Source organism: Mustela erminea, chromosome 2 (assembly GCF_009829155.1).
Source record: "Mustela erminea isolate mMusErm1 chromosome 2, mMusErm1.Pri, whole genome shotgun sequence".
Taxonomy (NCBI): domain Eukaryota; kingdom Metazoa; phylum Chordata; class Mammalia; order Carnivora; family Mustelidae; genus Mustela; species Mustela erminea.
In genome coordinates this window covers 34825731-34852291 of record NC_045615.1, presented here as the reverse complement: position 1 = coordinate 34852291, position 26561 = coordinate 34825731, and the positions used below count along the sequence as shown (strand labels likewise).

General features: G+C 34.6%; 1 protein-coding gene across 4 annotated transcripts in view; it reads right to left on the bottom strand.

The window, feature by feature from the left end:
• FSTL5 (follistatin like 5) overlaps positions 1-26561 on the bottom strand; it is a 761141-nt gene that overhangs the window by 341618 nt on the left and 392962 nt on the right. For all 4 annotated transcript variants that reach the window (XM_032332636.1, XM_032332637.1, XM_032332635.1 and 1 more), the window contains exon 6: positions 22558-22678. In XM_032332636.1, the coding sequence (XP_032188527.1) occupies positions 22558-22678 (121 nt within the window). The remainder of the gene's footprint in view (positions 1-22557; positions 22679-26561) is intronic.

Below are 26561 nucleotides of genomic sequence, written 5' to 3'. Positions count from 1 at the left end.
CTGTGGTGATAGTTACATACTATTAGAAAGAAAATCTCAATTTTTGGTTTTAGTATTTTTCAAAAATCTGTCCATGTATTAAAAAAAAAAGTAAAAAGCCAAGAGATACAAATTATAAAATGAGTTATGAAATTTGGAATAGGAAATATCAGTCGGAACTATTCTGCTTTATTGGATCTAGTAGCAGCAAGATGACTAGTTTCTGGAGATAAGAATGCAATTCTCTACTTAAATGGCTTAAAAAGTGACCACAAAGCCTGGATTTTGAGGAAGGACTTCAATTAAAATTGATAAATCTCACTATTTCCATGAGCTACAATAATGTCTCAAATACACTAATACTTCAGCAAGTAATAACTTGATGAGTCATTTGATATCAAAATATGAAAAAGTTCATAAATCCCAAAAGACAGAAAAAACACAGACTAAAGAAGCAGTGAGATCTCACATGAAAATCTTTTATAGGCTCAGTTTATTTTGTACATCTATTGTTATATTAAAATGTTACTTTTTAAGTTATAAAGTAGGAATTCAGTGCTAATATAAAATCTTTTCCAAATGTGGTATTAATATGAAGCTGTTCAGTTAACAATATAGGGTGATAATAGCAAGTGGATATGTAGAGGAACGGTGTATTTGACACTTTCGTGTGTTGTTTAAACATAGTTAATAGGTGTTAAATATTTAATTATAGATTTTTAGTTGAGTGTCAAAATATCTACAAAGGACAGGAAAATAATCTGCACTTTTAATGAGACCTCATAAAAATAATATCTTTTATATAAGGAATGTGTCAACTCATAAGTACAAAAAAAACCCTCACTCAGTACAGCAGTAAGATAAACTCTGGATATCAAAAGAAAATATTACTACTTCATATATTATAGCAAAGATTCAATCATTAAAAGAAATGTTAAGCTGTCACTTATGTGGTTTTTCAGAATGTTAATACAGGAAATTCTTATAAAAGATGATTCCAGTAAAATGAATTGTGTCGATGGAAATGAATTGTACATATACCGTTAAACAATCACTGGTTCAGAGCTTTAGTTCGCTAAACTAATTTAGTCTGATATCATTTCAAGGTCTATTTTTCATGAGTAAGAAAAAGTTAATATATTTCTTTTTACTTGAGTAGTTCAAAAATTTTGTAATGAATTGCTCACGATTCCTTTCTATTATCTAAAATCTATTATATCACATATATAAATTATTTCTACCATAATAAAATATCACATTAAGATTTCTAGAGATAGTGAGAATATTTTTGAATGTGAAGTTGAACAAAACAAGAATTGTCACCTATTAATTTATTTAGATGTCTTTTGCAAATCATAGCAACCTTGTTGATAGAATTACTACTGATACTAATTTTAGATTGCAAAATGTATATATTCTAAGGTTCTTTTCTAGGAATTGTCAGCCTTATCCTTTACCAAGTGTTTTGGGTCACTTCTTTCTTTCTTTCTTTCTTTTTTTAATCTGCATCTTCTTAATTATCCAATTATCCTTGTTCAATCCCTCAAATTTATCACTAGCAGCTTACAGCCTTTAGTCAGCAGTGTTCTAGCAAATATTTAAGAAAACCAGATCTCGGGGCACCTGCGTGGCTCACTGGGTTTAGGCCTCTGCCTTCGGCTCAAGTCATGATCCCAGTGTCCTGGGATCAAGCCCCACATCAGGCTCTCTGCTTAGTGGGGAGCCTGCTTCCTCCTTTCTCACTGCCTGCCTCTCTGTCTACTTGTGATCTCCGTCTGTCAAATAAATAAAGAAAAAAAAAAAAAAGGAAAAAAAAAAACAGATCTCTAAGCAGAGGTGGGGTGGGCTCAAGGGGTAGGACTGTCATTTGTAGCATTGATCAATGTCCTACCATGGGTTAATTTTCAGTTTTCAATGTGATATCAACTAGATAGCAAAATTTCTGAAAATGTAATCACCAACTTCAATAACCATTGATTGCACGAATCTACGATTTTTTTTTTTAAGATTTTATTTATCCATTTGAGAGAGAGAGTGAGAGAGTATGAGAGGGGAGAAGGTCACAGGGAGAAGCAGACTCCCCACGGAGCTGGGAGCCCAATGCGGGACTTGATCTCAAAACTGCGGGATCATGACCTGAGCTGAAGGCAGTCGCTTAACCAACTGAGCCACCCAGGCGGCCCCAGTCTTGTTTCTTAACCTCATTTTGCTTTCAGCTTTCTAAGTGATCCTTCCAAATTTAGACCTGATTATTCCATATTGCTGCCAGTGTCTTGCCTGTCACTGCATTATCTTGGTTTCTGGATAATACTATGGAATTTCAAGCTCTAGCCCCTACCTCCATCCTAAGCTTCTTTTTTCAGTAATTCCCCGTTTGCATTTCCAACTCCTTCATCATCACAGTGCTTGCAATTTCCCACACCTCAGTCTTTGCTGATGTGTTCTGCCCAGCAGAAAAGCACCTGATTGCTCTGACTTTCTCGTCCACAACTCCTATACAGAGGATAGGCTTAGTGCAGCTGGTATACCTGCTGAGAATCCATTCCTGAGAGTGGTCTCTTTTTCGTTTTATTTTATATGTTGTATTTTATACAAGTCTCTTTTACTCCATGCCATATTATTTTGTAATTGTTTTTTGTTTTGTTTTGTTTTGTTTAATTTTCTAAAGTTGAGAAGATAAACTTTCATATCTATCTCATTATTTGTAGCAAGGAGCCTTGATAATGTCACATGAGCATAACAATTATTGGTTGTTGTGTATAAAGTTAATAATTGTGACTTGAAATATTAATCTTAATATGGTAAAAATGTGTCAGTAGATTATTGCACAGCTAAGTTTCAAACTATAAAATACATAAAATAAACCTCACTTACTCTTCTTTGCCTGACTCTTCTTTCTTTAGTCTCTCTTTGTTGTCTTCTTTTTTTGTCTCTGTCTGTCTCTCTGTCTCACTTTCCCCTCCTTCTATCCTACCTTGTCTTTCTAATTTTTATTTTTAACTGAAATTATTTACTTTTTGGGAATAGACCAAGTACAATTTATCATCCACTAAAATGTTTAATTCCCGTATTTATTTAATAATACATTACTGTCATTAATGGTGGATGAAACTAACAGTCAGAAGAAAGATTAGTCCACCAATGTCCTCCAAATAGTTGCAATAAATGTACATTACCTCTCAAAATTATTTGCAATGTTTAATTTCTGTAATACTTGAAACATAATAATTTTTTTTCATCCTATTTGGTCACCACCAATAAGAGTCTATTTATATTACATTTTTTTAAAAGATTTTATTTATTTATTTGACAGACAGAGATCACAAGTAGGCAGAGAGGCAGGCAAAGAGAGAGGAGGAAGCAGGCTCCCTGCCGAGCAAAGAGCCTGATATGGGGCTCGATCCCAGGACTCTGGGACCATGACCGGAGCTGAAGGCAGAGGTTTTAACCCACTGAGCCACCCAAGCACCCCTCTATTTATATTACTTAAATAACCAATAACAAGTTTACTAAAATTTCCTTCCTTTTTATAGGAACTATTTCTATTAGAATGTACACATTTCTCAGTCAGTACATTGCAGATGATATACCATATTTAATGCCTCACAAAATCCTCAATCAGGCAGCTAAATAGCACTTAGTATAATGTCTCCTTTCCTTCTTGTTAAGAAATTTATTTAATTTCAATCTATTTTTAAATCATCATCTAATGATACAACAAATACTCATTAAAATTTCAAGACAGATATACTATTTATAAAAATCATCATTCCAAAATTTACTAATAATGATGGTAGTAAATATTCATTCATCTAATAATGATGGTGCTAAATATTCATTCATCAAATAGCACTGCAGAGTTAGAGGTCTATCATAAAGTAAGAGAGAGAACTGTAATAGAATTTCTTTAAGAAATGAAAATCTGGGGTGCCTGGGTGGCTCAGTGGGTTAAGCCGCTGCCTTCGGCTCAGGTCATGATCTCAGGGTCCTGGGATTGAGTCCCACATCAGGCTCTCTGCTCAGCAGGGAGCCTGTTTCCCTCTCTCTCTCTGCCTGCCTCTCTGCCTACTTGTGATCTCTGTCTGTCAAATAAATAAATAAAAATTAAAAAAAAAAAGAAATGAAAATCTGTCACATATATATATAGTTTATATAGGTAATATTCACCAAATTGATTACATCTATGAAAGTGTAAAGATGGATGTGTATTAATTCATTCTGTCAATTCTTAAAACGTTTGTTAAAAAGTAATTTATTAGTCGTTTGGAATATCTATAAAAGGAACTGCCATACAAAGTATCAGCACTGAATTACTATAATGCATGTTAAGAGGTATTTTGAACATATCTTGTTAACATAAGTACTCACATATGCACATGCATTTTTTTTATTGCGATGACCCTATGCACTATAAAATATTTCAATAACTCCTATGCATTAAAGGATATGAAGTTATATTTAGTATGGTACACTAAAACCCCTAGGGTTCTCAGAGGTAAAAATACTTGGAGCTGTTTTTAATACTTAAAAAAACAAACAAACAAACAACTGGATATAAACATTAGTCATTGCCGTATATAAAAAGTTTTACAGGCTTCCTGAAAGTGTTACTCTGTTTAGTGTTGTACTGAAATAACTCAGACTAGTAATACCTTTAATTCTCACACTGAACAGCTTCTCACTGGAAGACATACATGATTGGTGCATTTGTTTTAAAGCAGATGGGGGAAAAGTAGTCCTTAAGAATGAGATAATGCAAATTCATAAAATAGATGCTAACTGTGAGTAGGGGATGTCTGATTTAAATGATCCATTGTCAGGGGCAAGATGGCAGAGAAGTAGGAGACCCTGTTTCAACTGGTCCCCTAAAGTGAGCTAATTATCTACCAGAACACTCTGAACACCCATGAAATCAGCTTGAGATGTAGGATTATACACTTCTGGATCTCTATGGGGGCAGAAGACTACAGTAGAGAGGTAAAGCAGAGTGGGAATCTGATTGATATCAGAGGATAAACAGAAGGAGGAAGGAGCCACCAGAAGCAATGCTTTAGAAAGTAATGCCCCAACACAAGAGTGCCCTGTGACTGGAGACCAGCATTAACTTGGAGTCTGTTTAAAAGCATTCAAAAAGAGCAAAAGATCTTAAGGGAAACTGGTGGAATTGGGCAGTCAGGGGCCTAAGCCCACAGATACAGGACGACCACCACCAATGACAACCCATGCCAGAGAGAATGCAGTGAAGCCTCCAGGCTATGGTCCCTAAGCACACGTGAGAGAATCTGATGGTGATGCCAGCCAGCGCCCTCTAGAACCACAGCCTTTTGCACTCTGCATGCGCACTGCACAAATGGGGACTGAACCGTGGTTCCCACACTCCCCTGAGAGAGCTCCATGCGGGCACTAGCCAGTGGTCTCTAGGACTGCCAGAGTCTGAACACTCCCAGCCCAGGCTTGAAAATCTCAGTGTGCTTTCCCTGGTTGGGATCTCTCCAGTGGTCTGGATCCAAGACAGCCGTCCCAGCAAAGGCAGCCACTAGAAGCAGGCTCCCTGGACCAATATCACTCATGGTTTTAGTAGCATGGGAGTGCAGAGACAAGCAGGTGCTTTGGGTGACCCCTGAGATGGTGGCTGGGGACGTGCACTGCCTACAGGAGGTTGCATGGCTCAGTGGAGTTTGCAGAGGGGGAGTCTGTGTGTTCTGGATCACCCAGAGGAGAGCAGACTGAAGTCTTCTCTCTGACTCTCTGAGACAGAGGTCTGGATGCAGTTTGCTTTCCACTAAACTTCTGAAAAGCTGCAAAAAGCTGCCAAAGAACAAGAACTTCCAGAGAACAAAAGGCTGAAAAACTGGTTTCCACAGAGCCCAGCCCCTTGATAGGGGTCAGGAGTACTCAACCCAAGCAACACTGTCTGAAAAACAACACAGCAGGCCCCTTCCCCAGAAAGCCCGCTGAAAGAACAAGAGGACAACCACCACAGGGTCCACATAAAACGGTAAAACCCCAATATTAGGGGAAAAGAAGATACTAAGCTCCCGGTATTGCCCTAAAACTTGTATATTTCATAGATGAACTTTTATTTTTAATTCATTCTCACTATTCTCATTCTTTTTAATTTTTTTTAACCTATTTACCATTACAACTAGAGGTTCAATACAACAATTTCCGTAATAACCTTTTAACTTGAACTTTTTTCATACATGTACCTGTGCTTTTCTTTTGCTTTTTTATTTTGTTTTAATATACATATAGAGATAAGCTTCAAGGTAATACTCTTTCCCTAATCAATACTACTCCTATATATAAACAGTTTTAGTCTTCCTTTATCTCTAGAAAATTGAATCCTTTAAAAAAGATATCATGATAACCCAGGAAGAATCAAAATAACCTTCCTCATCCACATTGAGGGTTTATAACCACCCTCCTACTTTATTCTTCTGTCAGTGTTTTAGTGTATTTGTTTTTGTTCTGGTATTATATAAATCTTATCCTTGGGTTCATTTTGGCTGGGTTCTTTTTCTTTCTTGTCATTCACTTTTGTCAGTCTTTCTTTTCTCCATTTTTTTTTTCCCTTATATCCCCTATAAATCTTACCTCTGGGGCCTATTCTTATTGGGCTCGCTCTCTCTCTCTCTCTTTCTCCCTCTCTTATGTCTTTCTTTTTGTCTTTTTTCTTTCTTTCTGTGGTGACTTCCAATTGCTCAGAAGCATTCCAGGGTGCACCTTGCCTGGATCATGGCTGATATATTCAGCTACACATCCCTTCAACCACCTCTCACCAAAATGACTAGGGGGAGAAACAACCAATAGAGGGAAAATTAAGAGACTGTGCCCTCTCCATCAGAGCTATAGGGTATGGACATAAACAGTATGTCAGAAAGGTAATTCAGGGTAAAAATTATCTGGGCAATGACTAGGTTGGAGAAAACCATTAATGCCAACATGAAATCTATTAGGGCAGAAGTGAAAGCCACCTGGTAAGAAGTTAAAAATGCTACCAATGTGACCCAATCTAATCTAAATTTTCTAACAGCTAGGGTAACTGAGGCGGAAGATAGAATTAGTAATCTACAGGACAAACTGATAAAGAAAAAGGATCAGGAGGAGGCCTATAACAAACAGTTTAGAAGCCATGAAAACTGAATTAGGGAAATAAATGACGCCATGAAATGTTCAGATGGCAGGATGGGATCCCTGAGGGGGAAGAGAAAGAAGGAAGAATAGAAGATATAGTAGAATAAATTCTTGATGAAAATTTTCCCAATCTGGGAATGGAACCAGCATTCATGTCCTAAAGGCAGAAAGATAACCCGCCAAGATCATAGATTCTAGAAAGACCTCGAGACACATGATTGTGAAACTCATGAATCATAATTTTAGACAGAGCTCTTGAGCACAGCTAAGGAGAAGAGATTCCTTATGTACAGAGGAAAGTCTATCAGAATAATGTCAGACCTATCCACAGAAACCTGGCAAGTAAGAAAAGGCTGGCAAGATATATTCAGGGCACTGAATGAGAAGAACATGCAGCCAAGAATACTTTATCCAGCAAGGCCAACATTCAAAATGGATGGAGAGATAAAGAGTTTCCAAGACTGGCAATGTTTAGAAGAGTATGTGACCACCAAGCTGGCACTACAAGAAATACCACGGGAGGTTCTATAAAAGAAGAAAGAACCCAAGAGGGTCATAGAACAGAAATTTATAGAGACAATCTATAGAAGGAAGAATTTCACAGGCAATAGGATATCAATAAAAACGTATCTTTCAATAATTACTCTCAATGCAAATGCCTAGACACTCCCATAAAACAGCACAGGGTTGCAGATTAGGTAAAACAACAGGACTCATCCATATGTTGTTTATAAGAGACCCATTTAGAACCTAAGGATACATCCAGACTGAAAGTGAAAGGATGGAGAAGAATCTCTCATGCCAATGGGTCTCAAAAAAAGTGGGGTAGTGATTTTCATATCAGATAAATTAGATTTTAAAATAAAGACTATAGTCTGAGATAAAGAAGGACACTTCATCATTCTTCTCTGTCCACCAAGAAGATCTAACAATTGTAAATATTTATGCCCCCAATATGGGAACAGCCAACAAAGACAATTGTTAATCAAGAGTCATATAATCAAGATAAAGAGTCATATTGATATGAATACATTAATACTAGGGGACCCTAACATGCCATTCTCAGTAATAGACAGATCATCCAATCAATAAAATCAATAAATCAAAAAAGAAACAAGTGCATTGGATGACACATTGGACCAGGTGGACCTCACAGATACATACAGAACATTCCACCCTAAAACAACAGAATACTCATTCTTCTAGAATGCACATGGAAATTTCTTTAAAAGAGACCACATTCTGAGTTAAAAAAAAAAAAAAAAGGCTCAACCAATACCAAAAGACTGAGATTATTCCTTGCAAATTCTCAGATCACAATGCTTTGAAACTGGAACTCAACTACAAGAAAAAGTTTGGAAGAAATTCAAACACTTGGATGCTAAAGACCACCTTGCTTAAGAATGTTTGGAACAACCAGGAATCAAAGAAGAACTTAAACAATTCATGGAAAGCAATGAGAATGAAGACACTTTGGTCCAAAACCTATGGAATATAGCAAAGGCGGTCCTAAGGAGAAAATACATAGTCCTCCAAGTCTCCCTCAAAAAAATTGAAAAGTCCAGAATACACCAGCTCTTGTTACACCTTAAAGAACTGGAGAATCAACAACAAATTAGGCCAACCCCATACACAAGAAGGGAAATAATCAAGATTAGAGCAGAGATCAATGAGATAAAAACTCAAGAAACAGTAGAACACATCAATGAAACTAGAAGCTGTTTTTTTGAAAGAATCAATAAGATTGATAAACCACTGGCCAAATTAATCCAAAAGAAAAGAGAGAGGATCCAAATTCATAAAATTATGAATGAAGAGGGAGAGATCATGACTAACACCAAGGAAATAGAAACAATCATCAGAAATTATTATCAACAGTTATATGCCAGTACAATAAGCAACCTAGACAAAATGGATGCATTCCTAGAAACCTATAAACTTCCAAAACTGAATCAGGAAGAAACTGACAACCTGAATAGACCAATATCTAGTAACGAGATTGAAGCAGTGATCAAAAACCTTCCAAAAAACAAGATCCCAGGACCTGAAGTATTCCCTGGAGAATTCTACCAAACATTCAAAGAAGAAATAACACCTATTCTTTTGAAGCTGTTTCAAAAAATAGAAACAGAAGAAAAACTTCCAGATTCTTTCTATGAAGCCAGCATTACTCTGATCCCCAAACCACACAAAGACCCCATCAAAAAAGAGAATTTCAGACAAATATCCCTGATGAATATGGATGCTAAGATTCTAGTTAATAGGATCTAACTGTACATTAAAAAGATTATCCACCACGACCAGGTGGGATTTATCAATGGAAAGTAAGGGTGGTTCAACATTCACAAATCAATCAGTGTGATAGACAAAATCAGTAAGAGAAGAGAGAGTAACCACATGGTTCTCTCAATTGATGCAGAAAAAAATATTTGGCAGGACACACCATTCATTCCTGATTAAAATTATTCAAGTATTGGGATAGAGGGAATATTCCTCAACTTCATTAAGTCTATCCATGAAAAACCCATAGCAAATATCATCCTCTATGGAGAAAAGCTGACAGCCTTCCCATTGAGATCAAGAACACAACAAGGATGCCCAGTCTCACCACTCTTATTCAACATACTAGAAGTCCTAGCAACAGCAATCAGACAACAGAAAGAAATAAAAAGTATTCAAATTGGCAATGAAGTAATCAAATTCTCTCTTTTAACAAATGACATGACACTTTATATGGAAAACCCAAAAGATTCTATCCCCAAACTACTAGAACTCATATAGCAATTCAGTAATGTGGCAGGATACAAAATCAGTGTACAGAAATAGTTGTTTTCTTATACACTAACAATGTAAAAATAGAAAGGGAAATGAGAGAATTGATTCCATTTACTATAGCACCAAGAACCAGGAGTTAACTGGGAATAAACCTAAACAAAGAGGTAAAAGATCCGTACTCGAGGAACTACAGAAAATTTATGAAAGAAATTGAAGACAAAAAGATGGAAGAGCATTCTCTGCTCATGGTTTGGAAGAATAAACGTTGTTAAAATGTCTATACTGCCTAGAGCAATCTATACTTTCAATGCCATCCCGATCAACATTCCACCAGCATTTTTCAAAGAGCTGGAACAAACAATCCTAAAATTTGTATGAAAAAAGAAGGGACCCCAGATTGCTTAGGAAATGCTGAAAAAGAGAAACAAAACTGGAGGTATCGGGTTGCCTGATTTGAAGCTTCACTACAGAGCTGTGATCATCAAGACAGCATGGTACTGGGAAAAAAAAAAAAGAAAAGAAAAGAAAAGAAAGAAAGACATATAAACCAGTCGAACAGAGTAGCAAGTCCAGAAATGGATCCTCAACTGTATGGCCAAATAATCTTCAACAAAGCAGGAAAAAGTATACAATGAAAAAAAGAGTCTCTTCAGTAAATGATGCTGGGGAAATTGGATAGCTATGTGTAAAAGAATGAAACTCAACCCATTCTCTTACACCATACACAAAGATAAACTCAAAATAGATAAAAGACTTCAACACGAGTCAGGAATCTATCGAAATTCCAGAGGAGGACATAGGCAGTAACCTCTTCAACACCAGCCACAGCAACTTCTTTCAAGATATGTCTCCAAAGGCAAAGGAAACAAAAGCAATAATGTACTTTAGGAATTTCATCAAGATCAAAAGCTTCTGCACAGCAAAGGAAACAGTCAACAAAGCAAGGAGGCAACCCACAGAATGAGAAAAGATATTCACAAATGACACTACAGACAAAGGGCTGATATCCAAGATCTATAAAGAACTCATCAGAGGCACCTTGATGGCTCAGTGGGTTAAGCTTCTGCCTTCGGCTCAGGTCATGATCTCAGGGTCCTGGGATCTAGCATCAGACTCTCTGCTCAGGAGCCTGCTTCCCCCTCTCTCTCTGCCTGCCTCTCTGCCTTGTGATCTCTCTCTGTCAAATCAATAAATAAAATCTTTAAAAAAAAAAAACTCATCAAACTCAACACACACAAAATAGATAATCATGTCAAAATATGGGCAGAAGGCATCAACAGACACTGCTCCATAGAAGACATACAAATGGCTTACAGACACATGAAAAAATATTTATCATCATTAGTCATCAGGGAAATTCAAATCAAAACCACATTGAGATATTACCTTACAACAGTTAGGATGGCCAAAATTAACAAGACAGTAAACAACATGTGTTGGAGATGCTATGGAGAAAGGAGAACCCTCTTATACTGTTGGTGGGAATGCAAGATGGTGCAGCCACTTTGAAAAACAAAAGTGGAGATTCCTTAAGAAATTAAAAATAGAGCTTCCCTATGACCCTGCAATTACACTATTGGGTATTTACCCCAAAGATATCGATGTAATGAAAAGAAGGGCCATCTGAACCCCAGTGTTCATTATAACAATGGCCACAGTCACTGAACTGTTGAAGGAACCAAGATGCTCTTCAGTGGACAAATGGATAAAGCATATATGGTCCATATATACAATGGAGTATTATGCCGCCATCAGAAAGGATGAATACCCACCTTTTGTATCAACATGGATAGGACTGGAAGAGATTATGCTGAGTGAAATAAGTCAAGCAGAGAGATTCAATTATCATATAGTTTTCACTTACCCATGTAGCGTGAGGAATAACATGGAGGACTTTGGGAGATGGAGAGAAGTGAGTTGGGGGAAATTGGTGGGGGAGACAAACTGTGAGAGACTATGGACTCAGAAAGAAACTTAGGTTTTGGAGGGGAGCGGGGTAGGGTTTTGGGTAAGACTTGTGGTGGCCATTATAGAGTTTATGTATCGCATGAAGCACTGGGTGTAGTGCATAAACAATGAACTCTCGAACAATGAAAATAAATAAAACAAAATAAAAATTCAAATAAATAAATAAATAAATAATCCATTGATAAGACAACATTTGGGAGGCACTGGTTTAAGGTAGATGGCATTAAATATATTTTATTGAATTCTGTTTTTATTTTCTTATTACTTTTTAAAGATTTTATTTATTTCTTTAGAGAGAGAACATGAGCAGAGAGAGGGGCAGTAGGAGACATATAGAGAGCATCCCAAGCCAACTCCATGCTGAGAGGGGAACCTAAGGCAGGACTTGATCCCACGACCCTCATGACCTGAGCTGAAATCAAGAGTTGGTCGCTCAACCAACTGAGTCACCCAGGCATCCCTTGAATTCTGTTTTTAAAATAAATACCTTAGTTTGAGGATGAAATTTTTTTGCTTAGATGACTACATTTATTCTATAAGTGTGTATTTTTTCTGATTTCCTAAAAAACAGATATGAATTTCACACTATGTTATTTACTTACTACTGGAATACGTGCTTAATCACATATTTAAAATAACTAAATTGTCAAATCAGTATGTTGTACACTTGAACTTAATATAACATTTTATGGTAATTATACCTCCATGATAAAAAATAAATAAATAGAATCTGTAGATTTCCTACATAGATGACAGTGTTGTCCCTGAATAAATATAACTTTACTTATAAAAAAACTGGAGAATTTTAAATTTTTTTAACACTCTAAAATTATACTGTTCAAGATGGTAGTCAATGACTACTGACTATTCAGAATATGGTTAGTCCAAAATGAGAAATGAGATATGCTATAAATGTTAGATTTTGAAAGTTAATAGGAAGAAAATGGAAAGTATTTCCTTAATTTTCATATTGACCATATGTTGTGGATAGTAATATTTTTGGATATGTTCGGATATATAGAATGTTAATAAAATCAATTTCACTCATTTTTTTAATGTGACTGCTAGAAAATTAAAAGTTATTAGGATGACTAACATTTTTTGCTTGTATTATATGTTAAATGGAGAGTGTTGACTTTTAAAGAAAGAAATAATATCTTGGGAATAGTAATAAATGGATTGTTATGATTATAATTTTATAATTATGGTGACTTCATACATTGTAGGCCATTAAAAATATGTTAAGCTATGTTTGCTAATACTGAGATATGTTCCCATACTTAACTAAGGTATAATTAAAATAAATCTTGAGGATATAATATTAATGTAGTCCCATTTTCATAAAATATGTATGTGTATATCAAAGTGATTATAAATGAATGATAGAATTAAAATTAATTCATATTTTTCTTTTATGCCTTTCTGTTTTCTTTAACTACTACTACAACAAAAATAGTCATTGATAATGCTATGGAATGGACATGAAATTAGGGTAGTTAATGAAAGCAAAGACTGTTGGCCAAACTTTTAAAATGTGATTTGGTTTAAAATTTATTAAAACTCAAAGGTTCATTTATGTCATTTTGATTCATTTCTTTTTTTTTTTTAAACAAGACAGTCTCTAATCTTAGAGACTTGACTTAAATCTTACGATTTCTATATGTTGTTGATAAGGCCTACTTAAAACTTCACATATTTAAAATAACTAAATTGTTTTATTTGGTTACACCCATGTAACCACTCCATGAGAGTGGTAGAACTCTTTTTTTTTTTTTAAAGATTTATTTATTTATTTATTTATTTGACAGAGAGAGATCACAAGTAGGCAGAGAGAGAGAGGAGGAAGCAGGCTCCCCGCTGAGCAGAGAGCCCGATGCGGGACTCGATCCCAGGACCCTGAGATCATGACCCGAGCCCAAGGCAGCGGCCTAACCCACTGAGCCACCCAGGTGCCCCAAGTGGTAGAACTCTTTTAAATAAGATGGTAGGCCTCTGGCAGGTATTAAAAAAAATGTGAAGGTAATAATAACTATATATTAAAATACATTTAGCAAAAAGGTATTTTCTAAGTACTAGCTTCCAAACCCTTGAATTAAAAAGAATATTTTTAAAAGATTATCTAAACATATATGATTATCTTATCTATTTAAAAAACACTTGATTATATATATAATGGCCTTCACTTTGTGGATAAATGCCTCTATAATGGATCATTGACAGAGCAGAATCTTATAAAGAAACTTTCAACTGGGGTGCTTGGATAGCTCAGTTGGTTAAGCATCTGCCTTCAGTTCAGGTCATGATTCCAGGGTCCTAAGATTAAACCCCTGTTTGACAGGAAGCTTATTTCTCCCTCTGTCCCTACCAAGCTTGTGCCTTCTCTCTCTCTCAAATAAATAAAATCTTTAAAAAAAGAAAAGAAAATTTCAACTGAAAAATGTTAATGAAATGCATTTTCTCAGACTAACCTTGAGTAGGGAATTCAGAAAACAGCTAGTAGTGAAAACATTATACATTACATTCAAATTGTTTTAAACTATTAAACAATAGTTAACTAGTTAAAAACTAAATCCCATTAATGGAAACTCAGTTTAGAAATCTGAGACAGTTTGTTTATTTGTTTAAATAGGCTCCAAACCTAACAAGGGGCTTGAACTCATGGCCCTGAGATTGAGTCACATGCTCTATTGTCTGAGTGGGCCAGGTGCCCCTGAGATACTCGAAGTTGAAGCAAAGGCTTTGGTGCCAAAGGGATCAGATCTGCAGCAGTAATATAGCTGGTCGTCTCCACAGGAAAATCACTATGCACAAGACACCATGCAGACAGGGTTTCAGAATCACACAAGCACAACGCAAGGCTCAATTCAAGGAGTTTCTGAGAAATCAGTATAAAGAAAGAGGTTAACAAAGCCAAAGTACCAATGAATTACAGAACAACTTTGAAAGTCGGAAACAGCCTCAGGCTACCTCTGTTGCTGAATACCATGCTGAAGTCAGGGGAAAGTAATTTTAAGTCATACCTGCTAAGTTATGATTGACAAGATACGGTGGAGTGTAGAAAAGTAAGAATGAATAATCAATTTCCATTTTATTGTTTCTTATTTCAGTTTTATTTTGTGACAGAAAAGGCCTTACTCTCAATATCTATATGACAAAAAGATTCAATACTTTAAGAAATAAATACAAGTGTTTCACTTGAGATAAAAGAGAAGCTAAAATATCTAATTGTCTGCTTTTAGGAGTTCCAAATAGTTAGGTCAGCAAGCAAAATTACCAGTAAGAAATCATAATAGAGGTTATAGGTAAAAGAAGAAAAATGAAGTTCCACTAGCTACTATTGATTAAGGTAACCTTAGTAATTGGAAGGACAGGGTCATCTTAAAATGAAGAAAATATATATATATATATGTATAAGATTTTCATTCTCTTTAAAGTTATAATTTAAATTGGTATTTCTTTACCTTTTATCTTTCCCTTCACAGTTGTTACATAAAAATAATTTATTTTGTTTAGAACCAAAATTTGTCCTTTTGGAATACATGTGTATAGGTTGTGTCTCAGTAATCATGTTGGACAGTTCTTTCCCTGTAAGGTCTAAAGAACTTAGAACAATAGTCGTATAAGGTGGAAATTATCTTTAAGTGAATGGTACTGAGTTTATTTACCAAAACTGTCAAGGTATATCTATAAACTCTAACATAGAAATTATAATTATACTAACAAGTGAATTAATATTTTAATCAAAGTATGCCATAGAAGAATTGTTTTCCCAACTCTTCCAGCAATTAAAGTTGCTCTAAGGTTTCATATTACAACGATATGTGTGTGAGGCTATTCTATAGTAGCTATATCAATGTCAATAATAGCCTTTCCCAAACCAGTGTGGGGTTTTTTTGTAAGGCTAAAAAGCAGAATGTTATGAGCATCCTAGAAGCCTTCTTCTTACTTTATGTTCCCACCCCATCCCCTGCCAATTCTTCCAAAGGTCCCATCATGTGAACTATTGAAACCATAGATAAGTTTTACTTATTTTGGATTTTATCTAAATATATACTCGATACATGCTTGCATGCTCTGCTTCTTTGCTCAGCACTTTTTTTCTTTTGCTTTCTTTTACTTTTCTTCTTTTTTACATATAATGTTTCAACTGCCAGCATTTTTGCTTCTACCTCTACATCTCTGATGAAAATGTTGTGCCTAAAGTCACCAATGGCCACCTTACTGACAAATCCAGAGGCCATTTATTTATCTGTCATATACTCTCTTCTTCTGAACTCAGTCAAGGAAATTGCTGGTCAACAATTTTTAAAGTTTTATGACAGTGTAGTCCTTTGGTTTACTTCCTACCTCTCTAAGTGTTGTTTTATGTTTGCTTGTTTTGTTTTTATTTTATTTTATTTATTTATTTTTTTTTTAAAGATTTTTTCTTTATTTATCTGACAGAGATCACAAGTAGGCAGAGAGGCAGGCAGAGAGAGAGGAGGAAGCAGGCTACCTGCAGAGCAGAAAGCCCGATGTGGGGCTCGATCCCAGGACCCTGGGATCATGACCTGAGCCGAAGGCAGAGGCTTAACCCACTGAGCCACCCAGGTGCCCCGCTTGTTTTGTTTTTAAACTACTCAATTAATTTTAAGTTTTGGTTCCCTGTTGCTCTTTTGCTCATCTCTTCTTGTTTACCCCATTCCCTGCCAGAGTATCAATTTTTTTTTTAATTTTATTTATTTATTTGACAGAGAGAGACATCACAAGGAGGCAGAGAGTCAGGCAGAGAGAGAGAGAGAGAGAGAGAGGGAAGCAGGCTCCCCACTGAGCAGAGAGACCGATGCAGGGCTCAATCCCAAGACCCCAAGATCATGACCTGAGCCGAAGGCAGAGGCTTAACCCACTGAGTATCAAATTAACTATAAGCCCCATATCTCTATTTGTGGTCCTGACCTCCCACTTGAGCTCTAGACCATAATATGCTCCAACCAAAGTTTTCTATGTAAATATGCCAATATGTTCAAAATTTAACTCAGTATATGTCCCCAAATTTGCTTCTCTTCCTGTGTGCCCTACTTTAATAAATAGCATAATTGTTTAACTTTGTATGCAAGCTAGAGAACTAGGTAGGCATTATCCTTGACCCTAACTTCTCTATCCCATGCATATGTAATCATTCATCAAGTTGAGAGGATTCTACTTGTGAGTTATTGTCCAAATATGACCACTTCTCTGTATTAATACTTTTGTTCCTTTAGTCCTGGCCCTATCACCTTTAACCTGTATTACTGTAAGAGTCTTAATTCTCACTAAACTCTGCTAATTTTCTCAAAAAAATCTTTCATATACTAATGATCTAATATCTATGACTATTAACATAATATTCATATTTCATTTCTCTGATTATTAGATGGTTCCAATAAGTAATATTTTTATTATAGCAATTGTGATTTCCTAGAAAATGATTTTTTCCTTATAATGTCATTACCAAAACTATATCCCATTAAGAGTGTTTCCTATAAAGAGAGATGACATTTTGAGTATAATCATGAATAGTTAGGCAATTTAAAATAAGTGTTCCATTTTTTTTAGTACTTTAAAGTTTCAGAATACTAATTATTCTTTTTAAGAAAGGAGAGAAAACTATTATGCAATTAGTTTCAATATAAATGCTCACAGTTGATGCATTACACTTGCAAAAAACTAATTATTTTATGCCTAGTAGAAACACATCATTTTTTGGACCCTCCCACACATAAATGTAATATTGAATTGATAGAGATTTATTTAAGTGTGGCAATAGAACTTGAACTTCTAGAATACATATATATTTTGAAATACCTGTATATGGATTTGGGAACTACAACTCATAAGAGTTTAATAGAATTTCAAGAATCTATCAGAATTGCAAACTCTTCATTTCATACAATTTTAAGACTTGGAACTCAAGTCAAACAATTTATAAGTTAACTTTCAATTTATAACTTAACTTATAATTTAAGAAAATAAAGTACACAGAAAACATTTTCAAAAAATGTTCTTTTCTGGACAGCCACTTGCATCATTTTATTTATTTATTTATTTATTTATTTATTTATTTATTTATTTATTTTTTATTTCCAGCATAACAGTATTCATTATTTTTGCACCACACCCCGTGCTCCATGCAATACGTGCCCTCTATAATACCCACCACCTGGTACCCCAACCTCCCACCCCCCGCATCATTTTTTGCTAGCTAGAAATAAAAACTATTCCTAAAATCAATAATCCTATCATGGCACTTTATCATCTTAATTGAGTTTGACTACAAAAATAAGTAAACATAAACATTTATCTGAATATCACTTTTGAAATTGGATGCCTTAATTCAGTGTATGGTCATGTTTGATGGCAAATCATTTGGATTTACCTAGATTTAAAGTGAAAATATAGTGCTCCATGTAAATCAACCAATCAAAAATTTTAATTTAATTTTGAATGGGAAGAAAATAAAGTGCTGGTTCTTTGTATGTTAATCCAAGTCCTTGTGATTAATAATGACACTGTTGACTCATTTTTAATTGTACAGGAGACCTTTACACTGAAAAGTCTACATATTTTACTGAAAATATTCAAGACAACAAAATGCCTGGGTGAAAGGTATTCACCATCTGACCAGAGGATTTAGTATTTCATCTAAGTATTCAAAACTATGTCACTGACCTCATTTAAAATTTATTTGATCCCATTAAATAGATTTCCAAGTTTGTTAATCAAACAAGGCATAATTTAGCATATTTGATACTCACACTGAGGATTTATTTTAAGTACCTTTTTAATAATGCCAAAAATTCTGGAGAAAAAAACTAAGAATACCATCCAATGCTTGTTGAAAAATATTAAAATAATTCATCTTATCCAAAAAGAGAAAAAAAGGCTATTTTACAGAAAACCTTATACAGTTGATGATTTGGTATTTTTTACCATTAACCTTTTCTTGTTTGTATATTACCTTTTACATTACTTTCTTCCACTTTTATATGGCAGAAAGAATGATAAACTAGACCCCAAAAACCTGTATCTACAAGCAAGTAATTAATGGATGAAGAGAAGTTTTTTAATTTTTTTTAACTTCTCTGGACTTAGCTTATTCCTTTGTATCTTCATTTAGGGACTTTTTAGTTTTCTGGGTGTTGTTGTTTTTTTTTTTTTTTTAAGAGTTTATTTATTTGACAGAGAGAGATCACAGCAGGAGAGAGGAAGGGAAGAGATCACAGAGAGAGAGGGAGGGAAGCAGGTCCCCCGCTGAGCAGAGAGCCCGATGTGGGTCTCGATCCCAGGACCCTGAGATCATGACCTGAGCCGAAGGCAGCGGCTTAACCCAGTGAGCCACCCAGGCGCCCCCTGGGTGTTGTTTTTAGGAACGATCTGGGGGGAATCATTCTGGATACAATTTTATATATATATATATATCCCCCATACTAAATCTGTCATTTTTGTCATTATCTGTCTGTGAGTATATACTCCTAAGGGAAAGAAAAGTAATTTTTACGTTGATTTAACTATCACAGCATCACAGCACCCTATACACAGGAGTATTTAATACATGGTTTTTGAATAGATTGGTTTTCTCACTATCGTTACACATTTTTACTCATGAAACTACCTTAATATTTTATAACACAGTGACTTTTAGAAACACACCATTTTAAAAAGCCTGTCACTAAACTTCACAAAATCAAAGTGGGTTTAGTTATAAAGTATTATAACAGATGGAAAGAAAGAGATAGATACATATCTCCTATTGAAGATGTATAAATATGTCTTATTAATGCAGACACAATCCATACAGATTAATTCTGCTATCTCTGAGGGATCACTGTATAGTTTGATAACTTGTTTAAATTAGTGAAACACTGAAAATAGAATACTTCCCAGAAAATCGCTTAGTGAGACCAGAAAGAATATTAAAATCTTCCATATAATTCCAGCATTACTTAGAAAAACATTATCTTCTCTAAATGATTATGTGAACATCATTTTATCATTGTTAAGGGATAGTTTTGTGATTATACAAAAAGAAAAAAAGATCATAATATGATTGCTGATTGCCAAGTGCTTTCATAATCTAATATCTCTTTATGACTTAGAATATTAAGAATGTAGACCTTTTGTGTTATACATAATTTTGACCTAATGGCAGAAACATTACAATATTCATTAAGTTCATTGCATTTACTATAAATAATTTCCATAAAATCGTTACATATTAATTTCTAATAGTGAACCCAAATCATATAGATTTTTTCCCTTTCAACTTCAGCAGTTCCTAGTATAATTTAGCCCCTTTATAGACAAAACTTAACTATTTCTCTATTGAATACTTTTATTGATGGTACAGATTTCTGAGTTGCAGAATTTTCTTTATCAGAACAATAAGCTGATCCACCTTGCTTTCCTTAGCAACATTAAATCATATCTCAAAATGCAGTATCATTTTTTTCCTAGGATAAGTGCAAGCAGCTGTATTCTGGACAAGATTCTTATTTACTGATATTGCTGGGGATCATTATTCAGTCTTTGCAGTGCTGTCATAAAAATAACATATTATTTAGACATTATTTTTATTGTTTTAGTTTCTAACTCTACCATTTCATCATCAATAATAACCATATTTTAAATTAAAATTCTACACAGATAGCCACTTATCTTATGATACTTGATCAATTGCATGCCACTAAAAATATTTTTTGCTCTCGCTACAAGTTTCAATCACTTTTACTTAGTCAAATCCACGCATCTACACAGTTTAAGGGTGAGAGATTGGAGTTGGTAGATTAGACTGCTTGTTTCACAAAACAAGTTAGTAAAATAGTAATAATAATTGATATATTTTCATAGAATTTCAGACCTGGAACAGATCTTGCAGTTGAATTGGTTTCTGCAAATACCTGGGTTTGTCACACACTTGAGTTTTTATTTTTGCTATTCTTTTTGTCCAATTTCCCCATCTCCTACTGACCAAAGCCCATATCCACTTATCCTGGAGACTAATTCAAAAACTACCACCCTCAAGAAGTCTCCTTGATTTCCCAAACTGGAGAGTATATTCTCAATTCACTTAATATTTTATGTAGGTCTTTTTATGATATTTATCCCTTCTAACTTGTATCTAGTGCTTATATATATATATATATATATATATATATATATATTGCTTATATATATATATAGTCTTTATATAATAATATAATAGGAAAGTATTAATATAATATAAATATAAAATAATATAAATATAATTTCTTTCCTGATAATCCATAATACCTTCTCCTTGCCACCATGAGCACACAAACTAATGACTATTATGGAGTGAAGTTCTGTGGAAAGAACATATACTTCATAGTCTGACAGAGGTTTAATAATAAACTCAGCCACTTAGTTCTTAACTTCTCTGTACTTCAATTTCTTCATACAAACACAGAATAATAATACTGCTTTCTTGTTAACTTTGAAATATAGTTTCACCTTGTGACATACTTTTAGGAGATTAACAGTTTATGGAGTTGTCCTCCCTTGTGATCCTGCTTTTTAATCTAAAATGGAAATGAAATTTAATTAAATCTGAAGAGCATACTGATATCTTGCCTTAAAGCTTTGTAACTTGCAGCTATTTCACATATATTGTTTTACTTGCACCAAATATTACATACCATATAATTTAATGTTTAACATAAAATTATCATATGACAAGAAAATTACTACCCTTGTTTATATGAATTTTCAGAAATTTAAGTAATTTCTCTAATATTAGACCACTGATAAATGGCAGAGGTATAATTCAAAAGAGATCTTTTCACACCAAGCACATATATTATTCCCTGACTTTCTGGAAAGTGATATATACATGTGTATACATATGACATATTAAAGATAGATAGATGACAGATAGATGATAGATGATAGATAGATAGATATAAAAAATACTGGTTTCAGTGCTAAATTAAATCCTTTTGAACTTTGTTTCTTTGGTAATTATCAAACACCAACCAGTTAATTTAATTTTTACATACATCTCCTATATCTTTCCTTTCTCGTTTTTGTCTCCTAGTCTTTCCTCTTTGAATTATTTTTAAAGAATAACCTACTAGATAACTTTTTAAAGCCAGGTCATCTTCATAATTCCCTTTCATAAAGCACATATAGTCAATTTTAAGAACTCTTTAAGCAATTGAAATGTATATAAATTATTCCAAAGTACCTTAATATTATACCAAACACCTTAACATAAATACAATTTTTCCATTCCTATGCTTGTTACCATAATGCAAACTCTATCTAGGAATCTGCTTTAGTTTCCCAATAGTGTAAAAACAAAAAAGTCACTGTGAAAATAATTAAATTAGTTTTGACATACAGTGAAAACCAGGCAAGTACTGCTCCTACTCCAAAGCTTAGAAGCAACATTGTGGAATTAATGCTTGAAAGGAAATTCAGTGAGAACGGAGATCTAGGGTTATCAAGTATTCCCAGTTTTTCATTTTAGAATCATTAAACTCCTTAGCTTTTACATATATTTCAACAACATTTAAGTACTTAAATTATCTTACTTATATATCACTTCTCTAAAAAAAGAAAAAAACAAACAACTTGTACTCTGAGATCAAGCAAACACACAGTATTGTGTAAAGAAACAGGAAAAAGAATGAAGAATTAGAGAATGAATATTATACTCACGGAATGTTCTATAAAGTTCTTCAAGAGCCAGGTGTTTGTCAGAGTTAAAATCATCGTATTTCAGTAGATCATACAAAGTACAATCAGAAAGATCCTTGCCAAGTTCTTCCTGTTTTATCACCTGACAGGAAAATGAAACCATACAATTATAACCTTCTTAACATTTCTATAGCACAATTCATTATACATAATAATCATTTAATAGATCATTTTAAGTCTGCAGTAGGGCAAGTAACTGAACCTATGAAAAATCCAGATTTTCAGGTACTGGACAATTATTTTTAACCATTCCAAAGATAAAAAGTTAAAAAGTTCAGATAGGTACTTAGAATTTAGTCCAAACTTTCTAATACAAAAATTTCACAGTAGAACCCAGAAAAATCTGAACTTTACAAGGACATTTTGTATTTTACTCATTTTCTTTGCTCCATTTACACTGACTCAAGGAACTATCGCCACATGAAAATTGCCTCCTACGTCTCAGTGACCTCTGTCAAAATAAAACAGGACTCTTTCTCAACAAAAATAGTGAGATTGTTTGTTCCAATTTTCATCTTCAAATTATTTGTGAAAAATGAAGTTAGGGTTTTTTTTTCTTCTCTGCCTAAACTCCTCCTCAGCTGGAAGTTAAGCCATTTGGGATTGTGCATAAACTCCCTGGGTCACAAAAGAGCTATTAAGCAAATAACTGTTTCCAGGAGCCAAAGAGAATTAATGCTCCAACTGATGATGAAAATCTACCCAAGTGTGAGTGAGAAAAATCATCAAACTGCCTTTCTACTCTGTGCTCTGTCCTATGGACTGAAGCTGTAGCTTTTTTATACTCAACTGCTCTAACTATTGCCTCTCAAATAAAATCAAAGAAAAGAAAAAGACTTTTCAAACACTCCTGTTCATCTGGTGGGCTGCAGAGCTGTGTCCATGGCTTTTCATAGCCTCCCACATACAGAGGCAGTATTTCACATTATAGTGTGTGTTTTTTAAAAGACAGTGCCATGTAATCAGAAAATGCAGCCTCTTGAATTCAGCCAGGTCTGGGTTCTGCTCCTGCCAAGGCCACTTCTATAATTTCTGGTAAACTGTTGAACATTTCCTCAATTAGAAATGGTAGAGAGCAACATTTATTTCTCATGGCTACCCTGAAGATTATACACACACACGCATGTATGTATGTCCATAAACGCGTGCACACATACTCATATAGTTAGATGCAAGACCACACATAATGTTCACTCCAAAGTAAATCATTAAAAGTAAAAAAAAAAAAAAATAAAGGTAATGTGCTTCTTATTCAAACAATTCACTGCCGATTTCCACACCAGCTTGCACAGCTTGTTTTTGAGAAAGCAGTTTGCTTCAGACTTTCTTTGTTAGATCGATGGCAGATTAGCGATACCAACTTCTAAAGATTCTCAGATGCTATTGAACTACTTTTTTAATAACCCTTTTGGGAACAGTCCCATGTTAAAAGTTCGTTACAGCTGAGCATGGATGGCTGTAGAGGTAGCTTGGAGGATGGAGCTTAGCATAAGTGTCCCTAGCCCCCTCTAGTCCCAGCCACCTGAGCAGAGCCAAACAGAACTTCCACAATATACTGAGTTATCTACTTTTGTGCAATGTATTCACATTTCATTGGTGAAATTCGTATTTGCTGCCTTGGGGGTGGGAGCAGGCAAAACATTTATGTGCTTTAATTGATCCACACAAATAGATATTGTTGAGAGTGAGTATTAAGCCCTACACTCTTGCACAGTCCAGCTGGAGGGATTAACGAAACTACCTCATGGCTGAACCACCTCTCCTATAAGCCTAGTGAGAAAACTAATACTGCTTTTCTATTTAGAAAGCAACAGAGCTCTCAGTCCTTCTCCATCTGTTATTTGTTAGATCATGGATAATGACTTTTTCCTGGGTGGTAGGGGGCAGCGTATTTCGTCTGACCTCACGAGGCTCTTCTTAAAGAACTACAATGCAAGCATTGCGGTGACACCAGGTTTTGGTCACGTATTTTAAGGATATATTTTAGTGGTTTTTATTCTTGTACATATTCATAAAAAGAAGGAGATGGAAAAACCTGGAGAAAAATCTTCATCATTTTCTGTTTCATATTTTCTATTTAATAGTTTACTCAGATTAAGTCATGTATTAGACAAAGAGAATGAATTTCCACCTTTTTTCCCTGAATGCCAGCATAAGACTAGATAGAACTTGATTTGATCTTGGTCTTCATTTGATCATGATTGTACAACGTAAACTGGATGTGTTTTAATGAGTGTGCCTTAGCAAAACAAATGGTCCTGGCTAGAAGTTTTTTAAAGCTAAAAACGAAAAGCAAAAAACCCCAACTCTGTTCACCTATATTGGACCATGTCCATGTACAGAAGAGAAGTGATTCTTATCATCAATATTTCAAGTACATATTTTCTTCATTTATTCCATTTTTTGGTCAAAAAACAGCCTACTTAAAACATATTTCCTAGTAACTTCTTCTGCCCTTTAGGTTTCCTAATGGATCTGTGTACAGTCTGGGGTATTCCAAAAGAGAGAGACACCTTCCTATGACCTTTCATTCAATGGATCAATTGCTTTAGATATCTAGAGTTTTGATAAGCTTATCAAAGTGTCTGTCTGCAAGAAAGTAAGCAGACTTCCTTCCCAAGTGTACAGTAATACATTAAGCATTCTTTGACACAGGGATCCAAACTTTTAGGGCTTTCATTGCTGCCAGCATTTCCTTTATTTATGTCTGGCACTGATTCTGATTGCTTCCCCATCTAGGCTCCCAAAACACACGTGTTGTTTTTGACCTGGTGATCATGACAGAGCCACACTCACTGAATATATTGTAGGAAAAAAAATACATACATATACATATATATATAAATTTTTTATTTTTTTATATATCCTACATATCCTACAATGAAGCTTTAATCAAGGAGATAACTCATAATTTCATTTGTTATCCACTGTAAAATATTGAGTGCTTTTCCCAAATTTACCAGTGTTTGGTGAACTCTCTAAGGCTAAAAGACAATTAAAGAGTCTCACATTCTTTAATGATCAAAAATCAAGTTTCGTGAATCTTGGGTTCCACAGAGATTAGAGTCAGTATGACAAAATAGAAGTATTAGTAGAATGTATGTCATCCAGGGAGCTCAGATACACAGCATCCCAGAGGGGATACATATTTAATTTCAAAGTAATAGAACTGTCAAGGTTGCATGAGGAATTGTAATAACTCAGGGATGATTCAGTGTTTTTTGTATTATATTCTTTTTTGTCCAAAAACAACAACAAAAACAACAACAAAAATAAAAACAAAACACCCAGTTCCTCCCAAAGTAAACTATTCTCCTTATTATTCTCTTTCATTTGTCTATTTAGATATCTATTCAACAAATTATTTTTGTCTATCTACTGTGTGCCAGACTCCTAGATTCTGAAAATAAGACAGACAAAGATCCCTCCCACGTATAACTTATATGCTAGTAAAGGGGAAACAAATAAATATATAAGTAAAATATATTGTATACCAGATAATAAATTATTTGAGGACAAATAAAACTGGAAAGAAAAAAAGAAAATGCCAGAGGTGGGTGGAGAGGATTGTCTCCCTACTGTGGAGATGTTTGGATATTAGTTTTCTAGACATATATCATGACTTAGAAACCAAAGATTATTATACCGACTCTCATAAAAGAGGTAAAGTACATGGGATCAGTTTTGATGGTCTCAAGTCAGGTCATGATGATGAGGGGTGAGGGCATAGAAGGACAATGGAGTAGAATCTTCCAATTCTGTCTTTTTCTTTATTCTCCTTGGTGAGACAGAAAAACAGCAACAGTAAACTCATGGAAAGACACACCAATCATTTGTTCAAGAGCACATCAGAGGCTGAGCTCTTCCTGATCCTTTGCAAGCTATTTTTCATCTAACTAATCACGACCATGTCACAGTCATAGTGATCCAGTAGATCAGAGCTCAGTGTTCCTCTGTTTATACAA